The sequence below is a fragment of the Cladophialophora immunda genome (assembly GCF_000835495.1).
Source record: "Cladophialophora immunda strain CBS 83496 unplaced genomic scaffold supercont1.6, whole genome shotgun sequence".
Taxonomy (NCBI): domain Eukaryota; kingdom Fungi; phylum Ascomycota; class Eurotiomycetes; order Chaetothyriales; family Herpotrichiellaceae; genus Cladophialophora; species Cladophialophora immunda.
In genome coordinates, this window is record NW_015622546.1 from 1,315,578 (window position 1) to 1,326,919 (window position 11,342).

Sequence of the window (11,342 nt, forward strand, 5' to 3'; positions counted from 1 at the left end):
CCAAGGAATAGGTCCTCGGGGAGCTTGTTCCCGCCCTCATCCGTGGCCCGCTTGATGTAGTCGACCACGCAGGTCGCTTTCAGAGCGGCCTCGCTGAGCGGGAGGTCCGAAGTGTCCCTCTGCTCCACCGCGTCCATGGCGGCCTGGAGCCGCGAGTAGATCCGGTGCCGCACCTCCTTCAGCCTCTTGGGATCTCCGAACGGGAGGGCACCATACCAGTCGCCCCGACTGGTCACCCTCTTGTTCAGCACCAGCATGGCGGAAATGTCGGCCACGATGGGATCGAGCGGCGAGTCCGGCCCGTCGAAGTGGTGGAAGTCGAGCCCCAGGCAGAATTTGCCGATCGTCTGCGACGCAAGCTTGAGCATGTACTGGTACACGTTCCAGCTCTCGTCCGCGGCGTCCATGGCGTCGAACGTGGGCAGGGAAGAGCGCACGGCCGCCTGCATGAGTGGCGTGTAGTGTCGGATGGCCTTGGGGCTCAGGCAAGGCGGGAGGAATTTGTGCGCCAGCAACCAGCTGTGCGTCTCCGTGTCGCCGACAAAAATGGCCGAGTTGTCCTTGATCCCCCATAGCGGGTGGTCGGAGGTGATTTTCTTGGTAAAGTAGGCCGACTCGCTGAAGAGGAGCCCGGCAATCACGGGGTCGTTGGTGTGGTAGGTGATTTTGCCCATGTTGTTCGTCTTGAAGACCGCTCCGTACTTGCTGAACAGACGGGCGTGATTGCCCAGGTGATCGGGGAATACCTCGTAGAAGTTCCCAACGAAGGGCAAGCCTGCCGGTCCAGGCACCTCGACGACCGGATTGCCGTTGATGGTGATCCCAACAGGTCCCGCGGCCTGGAGCATCTGTCCAATAGAATAGATTGGTTCCTCTTCCGTCTGGAATTCAATCCCTGGCCGGTGTCTCACGTTAGCTAGAATGGAAATTCAGCCTCAATGACACAAGAACAATTCTCACCGCTGGGGTCCGCAACATGGAATTCCTCCGCAAAGGCCTTCTTCAATGCCTTGAGATCGTCATTTGGGGGAATATCGACTTCTCGGATTTTTCGAGGCGTTGGCCCTACGAGGTAGCCCTGGATCTTTGTCCGTTGGATCATATTTTTGGACCGTTGGAGTGAAATTACATCTGTGCGAAATACACCAGCTTGCTCTAGATGATTAGGCAACTGAAATCTCTTTTGGATACAGGAAAAATACTATTATGTGAGAATACATGCTTGGTTATAGAGACGGATATCATTCCTCGGCGCAAATCCTCGGGTGGCATTCCGGGAAAATGCCAGCATTGCTCTTCCAACCATTGCATTTCTTTTGATCATGACGTTTCGGATTAAGATCTCCAGTGTCTGTTTCTGGCAAAGTACCATGTCTAGCATACCGTCTCCCTCGCGGGAACGAGCAGAGATCACTTCTTCTGAGGCCAGCTTCGCCACCTCCTCGGCAGTGCTGTCAGCCGTCCTAGCCTGCCAATATTTTTGATACGTTGGCTGCCAGCATTGTATATGTATGCTTGTGATGGTCTACTTCTCTAGTTCCAGGTTGATGCCACAGGATGCCGTCGAGATATTCTTTGGAAGATGTTCGCGCGCACGCGACCGACGATGACCTCTGGGTGGTCATACACAACAAAGGTGTGGATACCACTCTTGGAAGCACTTCAAACACTGCAAAATTTCCTGCTTTTATTTGGTGTCTCCTAGTTTGTGAGACTTGCGGATGATTCTGACTTGCAGAATGGCAGTTTATAACGTCACAACCTACCTCGAAGAGCACCCCGGTGGTGCTGAGATATTGAAAGAATGCGGTGGCACAGATGCAACAGAGGCATTCGAGGACGTTGGGCACTCGGAGAGAGCGTGGGCCGCCATGGAATCACTCATTGTTGGCGAACTATCACTCAAAGTGGGTCAAGACATGTTCAAGACCTGTAGCGTTGCGTGTGCAATGTTGTAAGGAAGAGTGCCGCTGATTCATATCAATCATATCAGGAAAGCAGAGAAGTGGTGACGCTTTATCGGCCCACATACGAACACGTCAAAACTGCCGCTGTCTTGACCAAGGAACCAGGTATGAAATGGCTCCCAAATCTGGCAACCAAGGCTATCTTGCTGGGTTTGACCGGAGTCCTCCTGCTCAAAGGTGGCCCTCGCCTTCTTGATCAAGCTCGTCAATCGCGCGCCTTGATTCCCACCGGTGGATTTTGGTATGGATTTCTCAGTTCAGCAGCGGCCTTTTCCATTGTCTCAGCTGGAGCCGGGTGCTATCTGGCCTCACTGTTGAACGCTAGTCACATCGTGAAGAAATATCCCTCCCGACAAAAGGCACGGCAGAGAACATTCGTTGGACAGCACTCGAGCCTTGCAAATACTGGCATCCTTGACGCTCGATCGTACCGCAAGTTCCCGTTGTCGAAGAAAGAGGAGCTCTCTCGCAATGTCCTTCGCCTAGTCTTTGCACTTCCAAAGCCTTCGGACGTCCTAAATCTGCCAACTGGACAACATGTCTCCGTGCGTGCCGACATCGATGGCCAATCAGTCACCCGATCCTACACCCCGATTTCAAACAGCACAGACGAGGGAGTGATTGACTTAATCGTCAAGGTTTACGAGCAGGGCGTTCTGACAAGGCATCTGGCCTCGTTGCAGGTTGGTGACGACTTGGAATTCCGAGGCCCTCTGGGGCCAATGAAGTATCGGACAGGGCTCTGCAATCACATCGGCATGATCGCAGGGGGCACGGGCATCACGCCTATGTACCAGATCATCCGCGCGATTTGTGAAGACGCCTCGGACAAGACGACTGTCAGCCTCCTGTATGCCAACAACGTCGAGGGAGACATCATCCTCCGGGCGCAACTCGACCACTGGGCTGCTCAGTGTCCGACCAAGTTCAACGTCTCCTATGTCCTGCTGCATCCGCCCCGAGAATGGAAGCATTGCACGGGATTGGTGACGAAGGAGCTGATAAGAGAAAAGCTACCGATCACTGCTCCGGACACCAAAATCATGCTGTGCGGGCCTCCTGGAATGGTTTCTGTGGTGAAGCGGTACATCGCTGAGCTTGGACTCCAGACACCTGGTGCAATCTCTAAAGCCAATGATCAGGTTTTTGTATTTTGAGGCTGATCGGGAGCCTACAAAGGGGGCGTTTGCTATGTTAATTGCACCGTGCACCACGCACCATGCAGCATTTGTGCTTCATTGAAATTGGCAGATTAGTGCTTGGTCAGACTGATGAGCTTGAGAGCCTTGAACGGTCCAGCATTCTGTACTTGGCTTTACCCTCCTCTCCCTGAAGGATAGGCCAGGGCGATAACACTGCAGCATTAATTGCCCACGACGGATAGTACTCTTGCTAGTATGAATCAGTACAATTAAGATAGAGCAATTGGTTCCAGACTATCTACCGGTGATGATGAGCACCTCCGACCCTGCTCCTTCGCTTTTAGCTGGCATATGTATCGGTAATCTCGGTAGATGAGCTCCTGGCAGCTCAGTGTATTATTTGCGGGCCCGGAATCACGGCCGCGGCATCTGCATCAGATCTAACAACACGTATCCTAGGATACCGATTCGCTGTGACCATGGGTCAAAACCCACGCTGTCTCCTCTGTATATGCGAAAAGATTTTGCAAAAACTAGTACCCAATACTAATCATCCTTAGAACTTTGTTAGAGCGTGCTGCTACCACTCACCTGGACAAAGAAGATTCCACGAAGGGGTTGGCACACTTCAACAGCACCGGAGGATTTGCTACAGAGGAGATAAAATGGGTGGAAGTCAGAGGATAAAGACGCCCCTTACAGATCTATTAGGGATCAAGCATCCGATTATCCTTGCTGGTAAACTCCATACACCTGCAACGGGATGATGAAATTTACTGAATATTGCGAACTAGGCATGGCACGCGCCTCGTCCGGTGCTTTGGCGGCCGCAGTGTCCAATGCGGGCGGCTTCGGCGTCATAGGAGGACTGAACTATTCTCCGGAGCAGCTCCAAGACATCATCGACGAACTCAAGTCGCACCTGATAGACAAATCGGCACCCTTTGGGGTGGACCTGGCGCTTCCCAAGATCGGAGGAGGCGCGCGCAAGACAAACCGTGACTACACCAAGGGCCAACTGGACGAGTTGATCGAGGTGGTCATCAGAAACGGCGCAAGAATGTTCGTGTCCGCAGTAGGCGTCCCGCCTCCGCACATTATATCAAGACTCCACGCCGCAAACATTCTAATAATGAACATGGTGGGTGCTCCGAAACATGCAAAATACGCCTTGGACGCCGGCGTCGATCTTATCTGCGCCCAAGGCGGCGAAGGGGGCGGCCACACAGGTTCCATTGCCAGTTCGATCTTGGTGCCCGCGGTATGCGACGTGGTGACGAAATACCGCTCACCCCTGACCGGGGAGGTTCCTCTGGTTGTCGCAGCGGGTGGGATCAGAGACGGCCGCTCGCTCGCCAGCGCGCTCATGCAGGGCGCCACAGGTGTTTGGGTGGGCACGCGCTTTTTGGCATCGCTCGAGAGCGGTGCAAGCCAGATGCACAAGGAGGAGGTGGTGACGGCGAATTTCGAAGACACGGTCACGACCCTCGTTGTCAGCGGCAGACCGATGAGGGTGAAGGCGAACGACTACATAAGGGCCTGGGAGAGGCGGCCGGAGAAGATCAAAGAGCTGACCGAGGCCGGAATCGTCCCTTACACGAAGGATGTGGAGGATGGCAACGAAGAGGCCGACCGGCCGTTCTTGATGGGCCAGGTCGCTGCGGTCATTGACGACATCAAACCCGCCGGCCAGATAGTGGACGAGATGGTTGCAGAAGCTAGCCGGATGATCAGACAGGGTGGAGGATTCATTGGCCTCGACGCGAAATTGTGAACCCTCTCCCACAGTCCACCACAGCACGGGACGGCGCAGCACCGACAGCGACGGTAAATGTATAATATGGCTTGTCAGTTATTTCTTCGACCTCGGGAAAACAGTATGCTATCCAGCGGATGCCTCCTAGCTATATCTGGAATGCCTTTCTCCTGTCGAGGCCTATGAACTCTGGTCGTGCCTATCTGATTGTGGATATCTTCACACCCTCCTACGATGTATGTGACTTTTCAGGGGCGTTCTAGAGTCGTGGCATAGATGATAGAGATCGAGAGAATCAACGTGTGCACGCAATTCCTGATTTTTCAAATCCGATCCCTTCCCGTATTTGAAACCCGTATCTAAGCACTCGATGCGCGGTGATTGACTCGGCCAGAAAATACCTAGTGATTCTCCTCAGTAAAGCACATGAGAAGATATTTCGTTGAGCCTAAGGGAAAGGTCAGCTGATAGTCGACCGTCTGCGCTAGGTGGATAGTATACAAAGCAGCAGGCTTGAGCTATTGTTCCTATAACGGCCCCGAGGAATGCGCTCCGCGGCGAAAATTCCCGCGGTTTGTCTGGCTTTTGAAGTCAATCCTGCTTTTCCGTGCTGTGAGCCAAGAAACTCCATGGTCTGAGAGAGAGAGAGAGAATGAGAGACAAAGAAATTCATCAAATTTCCGGGGACCCCATGGGCCATGGCACACCCCGTAGACTATTTACCTCGAAACCTGGGGTCTTTGGACATCGAATCAGCTGCCCAACCAGACTCACTTCGTTTTGGTGAATACCTCCCTGTCGATTCCCCGTTCTATCAGCCCCCCCAACGACCGCCACCACAATGTCGAGCATCGTCGCGGTTGAGAAGGTCACCGTGCACCAAGCAGAGGACCTTGTCAACTTGGAGATCATCGACACGCTGCACAATGACGAAGCACTCAAGGTCATTGCGGAAGAGCACGGTGCAAACGAGTGGGATGCGATCGAGGAGAAGCGTCTTGTTCGGAAGATCGATCGTAAACTGCTTCCACTGTTGTGTCTGACGTGAGTGTTTTTGCTTCTGGTGTCAGCAGAGTTGCAATGGTCCATGGCTAACCGTCGAGAATAGTTACGGACTGCAATACTACGACAAGGCCATGCTGTCACAGGCGGTAAGAGCATTGATCGCTTTCAAAAAAACCTTCGTGAAAGCTCATTCTTGTTGTTTCTCTCCAACAGGCTATCTTCGGCCTTCGCGACGACCTGGATCTTAACGTGGGCAACCGCTGTATGTCTGGAATTCCTCCCTCCCCCGATAGATCGAGACATTTAATGACCGAGCTTGGCCCCTCAAAGACACCTTCAGCTCGTCCATTTTGTATTTGGGCTTTCTGGTGGGCGCATATCCTGCCACGGTGCTGGCTCAGAAATATCCCATTGAACGTGTTGCGGGAGGGCTTGTCTTCGTATGGGGCGCCTGTCTCATGTCGACGGCGGGTTGCACCAGTTTCCGAGGTCTATTTGCTCAGCGGTTCTTTCTTGGGTTCTTGGAGGCGGGGATTTCTCCGATCTTCATGCTCGTGGTTGGGGGTTGGTATGAGAAAGGTAAAGGACGCCATTCTTTGCCCAATGCTCTGCCTGTTTGTTCCCCCTTGGCTAACCTCAGAAATGTGAAGGGGAGCAAGCTCTTCGCATGGGCGTAAGTGTGAAAGTTCAGCGCCGCCGATGGTGACTGGTATGCACTGGACTTACGAGCTGATGATGAAACAGGCCTGGTTTTGCTGCACGGGCTACTTCGGCGCGGTCTCTCCGCTCGTTAACTACGGTCTTGGACAGATCTCCGGCCGCACTTTGAGTTCCTGGCAGTATATGTACCTTGTTGCCGGAGCGGTCACCGTCTTGTGGGCTCTGGTGGTTCTTTCCTTTCTCCCTGCCGATCCCATTCGAGCCCGGGGCTTTTCCAGCCGGGAGCGGTACATCGCCGTCGCAAGGCTGCGCAAGAACAACAGCGGCGTCCGCAATCTCCACTGGAAAAGTTCTCAATTGATTGAGAGTCTGACGGATGCAAAGTTCTGGCTTTCGTTCTTTATGGCATTTTTCATGATGTTCGGCAATGGTCCCTATTCCACAGTAAGTCGGTTTCCTTGTTCTCTGAGCCGTTATTATCAGACAAGCTAACCGAACACTTTGGTATAGTTCACGCCCATAATTGTACATGGTCAGTCGCCCTTTCTTTACGTGCCTGACAACATGACTAACGTGAAAGTCATCTGACAGGTTTCGGCTTCAGCGCCTTGAATTCTCTGCTGCTCACTGTCCCTGCTGGAGTTGTCGTTGGATCCATTGAGCTCGGAGCTTGTTATTTCGCTTTCAAGTTCAAGAACTCGAGAACCATTATCATGTTCATATGCCAAATCCCGACGGTTGTGGCATCGCTGCTTCTGTGGCTACTTCCGCGCCACGAGCTGGGTGGATCGTTACTTGCCGTGTTCATAATTGCTTCGTTTGGCGGAACATATGCCGTTCTTCTGGGACTGAACATTGCAAATTGTGCCGGGTACACCAAGAAGACCATCTTTTCGGCGGGGTTGTTCGTTGGCTACTGCCTGGGTAATGTTGCAGGCCCCCTGTAAGTGAGTTGCTTGGAGTTTTGTCAACACGTGCACTGACGGGAAACTTTTTCGTAATCAGAATCTTCAGGGAGGAGGATGCACCACGATATGCCCCTGGATTCGCCATCGTGCTGACCACGGCAATCCTGACGCAAGTCTTGACAGTGGTTTATCGCTACATGTGCATCCTCGAAAACAAGAAGAGAGACAAGAGTGGCATACTGGAAGGATTCGACCACGCCTACGAAGATGATATAACCGATAAGATGGTAACGCTACCGAGTTTCAACCAGAGGCTCTGCATAAAACTGACACTCAACACCAGAATCCTCAATTTCGCTACACCTACTGAGCTGGCAGCGTCGTCTTGGTTGATGCGCCCGACGTATGGAGTGACTCGCCGCTGTTGATTTCAGGCTCCTTATGAGAGAGAGGGAAGAGCTATTATGAGAAGAAGACCTGCGAAGGTGTGCTCTTGATGATCGATAGCAGTCATACTCCTGTTTCGCAAGAGGCATGGAGTCATTCTAGACCGGTGATGTCTGGATATCGATAGTTACACCGAGCCGTAAGTCGATTGTCAAGGTGCCTGCAGGATCCGAGGGACAATATACTCAAATCGTTAACAAGGACTTCAACAAATCCACTTTTTGCCGTATTTGAAAACGTTGGCTCAATCTCCAAGGTCTCTAGCGCCCGTCAGAATAAAATAGAAGACCATTTAGGCGACAATTATATCTCTTTCCCGCTGGGAAGCTTAGCTTCATGGTGGCCCACCCCCTAATCCTTCGCGGCAGTGAAGGCCTCCTGACATAAAGCACTTACTCTGGCGTTAGGATAGGATACTCAACGGTAGAACAGCAGTCTCCAAACACTGTCATCCAACACACAAATTTTTGCCGCTTGGATACATCTTCAACTTGGTAACAGCTCCCCCTTCGACTCGTCGTGACACGAGCTGCACGCTTGCTTGAAATTCATACCTGCAGAAGACCAGTCCATCTGGTATTCTTGTCCTCTTCACGGAAGCCACCACAGCTCGGACCTGCTTGAGCTTACTATCCGTGAGACTTTGTTGCAACACGAGCACCAAAGAGGCGGATCTGAGGATGTGCCAGCGACAACTGGGAGACTCGCTGGGGCCTCGAGTGATAGATTCTGACGGACTTGGTGATACTGTGACTCTCCAGGTCCGCTCGCCATTCGGATGAGGATATGGGTTTGGCAGCCTTGATGCCTTTTGAGAGATGTAGATGCATTCGCTGCCTCCTTCTACGTCGACGTTCTCGCATCGACCCATGTTCCCAGGTTCAAGAACCACACAAGGCATTCTCACAAGCAATCCATCCTTCGAAGGTGTCCCACGCCGTGCCGGATCCATCAGAACCTTAGCCTGCTCATCGCCCAAGAACGTGGAGGTCATCCACCGACAGCCCTCTTCCTCAATGCGCGGCCGGTCGACGAACAAAATATCAGTCGGCACACCCCGCAGAGTTGAGACAAGTTGCTTGATCCTCTCTGAGCCGGTATCGAGGACGACGAGATCGTCAAAGCGGCGGTTCATCACACCGGCCAGACAGATGGCTTCGTCGATCGGGCGGGAGGTGCGGCGCCAGCGGATGTGCGATGTCACATGCGCTAGAGCGACGGCGTCTTCCTGGCGAGGGTCGTTGGATCGTACGGTCGAAGCAAACTTTTGGACCCTAGTTACGTGGTCGACGTTGTATGCGACCAGTGGGTTGAGATTCAGCATGCGCAATTGTATGACTGGATCTTCTGAAGCGCAGACTGGGCCAACTGCTTTTTTGTGCTGGGCAAGCATTTCATCCACCGTCAAAGGCTTGTCTCGGAACTGATAATGCAAGCTCCGAGCCAGACGAGCCTCGTGGTAGGTCCACAGTCTCGTCATCCACGTCGAAGCGCGGACCCGAAGAATCAAATTCGTGAGGGACTCCGTTGAAGAAACTTCACTCAGAACGTTATCGACCACCAGGACCTTTGTCGCTTCGGTATATATTCTCCTCATGGCAATAATGGCTTGATTCCGCTCCGGCTGTTCGAGCGGAACGCAGATGGTATCGATCCAGAACGGGACTGGGTGGTTGGAGGCGTCGAATAGTGCATTAACCTGGCGCTGGAGTCTGCAGAGTTGGCACAGAGGTATAGCGTTGGCATTTCTGTTCCCGAGGCCGCTGGCGTTGGTCGATATCAAGCACATTTTGTTTGTATGAGGAGGGGCTACTTACTCTGACCACACATGTGAAATTGCCACATAGGCCTGATATTTCTTCAGACTAGCGTTAGTCTTCATGAATCGCGAAGAGAGCCTGTGGTCCTTGTTTTGCTCCCTCACATCCAGGGGCTCAGCAAGTACTGTAGGGTCTGCTCGGTCTATCTGCAGGTGGACAGTGATCCCAGGTATTCGATCCTTTCGTACAATAGAATTGATCAAATTCCTTCCTGACAATCCCAAGTCCACAAACTCACATCCTGAACAACCATGATAGTGTCTCGTCACGTACTCAGCTTCATCAATCGCATCGTAGGCACAGTGACTCTGAGAACATCTACCCAAGTCATGCCTCTTACCTAGCGTCCAGCGATCCATGGTCCCGAGAAACCACAACGTGACCTCATCGGTCCCTTCATTCAAGAGTCTGGATACTTCGCTGATACACCATCCTGCTCGAAGCATGCGTTCAGGATTCAAAACGCTGCGTGGTCGACGTGGCAGAGACGTGACCCAGCCCGAGTACAGCGAGCGGGAGAACACTGCGAAGAGCGTGGTAACGCAGAGAACGCAGCACGCGTGCATAAGGCCCAGCCTTGTGCAGTCCACTGTCGAATTGTTCGTCGAGCTGTTTCCTATCCCTCGACTTTTGGTAATCAGATCCTCGATATCATTCAAGAATTGAAACACTGCGGCGAAAATAGTTGACAAGTGGTCCCCTACCGCTCGACGTTTCTCGATATCTTGAAAGTCACGGATCCGCGAAACTTCTTCCCATCGACGTATATATTGCGGCAATTTCTTCGTGGTGAGGGATTGCGAGGGCCAACAGGATAATCTACCGCTATCAACAGCCTTAGTTGTACAGCTCGGTACAATGTCCTCCTTGAAGTCTTCAAAGTCGATATGGATCCCGCTCGTCGCAAAGACTTCCCACATGAACCCTAAGAAGCACCATTCTTGCAAAATCGTCGCGATCTCTTCCTCACACTTTGTCGAGAGCCCAGGTGATGATGAATGGTCCGGTCCACTGGGGTTTTCACCGCCTGAGCTCTGCGCAATTTCCCACCCCGCCCGTACCGGGAATTTTGAAAACGAGCCACGATCAAACGCCAGATTTCCTGGAGATATATAGGGAACCTTTGTCACGAGATGAGGTCTGTGCGGATTGGTTGGCGGGGCGATGTGGTCCATTATCGCTGGCAAGCGGTCATTTTCTCGGGCGGAACAAGATAACTGTCAGGAGGAAAAGAGAGGCGTTCGAGGTCGGAGGTAAAGACGTCGCGAGCGTGTCGGCCAAAAGAGGACTAGCGGTGGACGCCGTAGTCGACCGCCCATCACCCACGACCTGATCCCCCTTCTCAGGGTTCGATAGAGTGTGTCTATCGACCAATCTGAGATCCTCGAGCGTAATCACATATCGGGTTGATAAGCAGCATCTATCGTGGGGCATACGAATGCTTCGTCTATCTAGGCGAGGGGACTGAGGACGCGGATGATATTTCTGAGGTCACAAGGCACGTCAGTCGTTGCCGCCACCACATGTTGTCGGCAGAGAAGCCGCTCGATTTCGCCGTGCAACAGTTGCGAGGCGGCTTTCTCAAGGCAGGCAAGGACCAATTCACTGAGATCGTCCCCTTCGTGCGTGGCCGCAAG

The 11,342-nt window shown here is 52.8% G+C and overlaps 2 protein-coding genes across 2 annotated transcripts; one reads left to right on the top strand and one right to left on the bottom strand.

Annotated features, from left to right (window-relative positions):
- Window positions 1–1,557: 1,557 nt before the first annotated feature.
- Window positions 1,558–3,124, top strand: PV07_10028 (uncharacterized protein; the record flags this gene model as incomplete). Its single annotated transcript, XM_016397326.1, has 3 exons — window positions 1,558–1,636; window positions 1,747–1,951; window positions 2,002–3,124. The coding sequence occupies 3 exons, from the start codon at window positions 1,558–1,560 to the stop codon at window positions 3,122–3,124; spliced, it is 1,407 nt and encodes a 468-aa protein (XP_016244517.1).
- A 5,209-nt stretch (window positions 3,125–8,333) lies between these two features.
- On the bottom strand, window positions 8,334–10,880 carry PV07_10029 (uncharacterized protein; the record flags this gene model as incomplete). Its single annotated transcript, XM_016397327.1, has 2 exons — window positions 8,334–9,648; window positions 9,703–10,880. The coding sequence occupies 2 exons, from the start codon at window positions 10,878–10,880 to the stop codon at window positions 8,334–8,336; spliced, it is 2,493 nt and encodes an 830-aa protein (XP_016244518.1).
- Window positions 10,881–11,342: the final 462 nt, after the last annotated feature.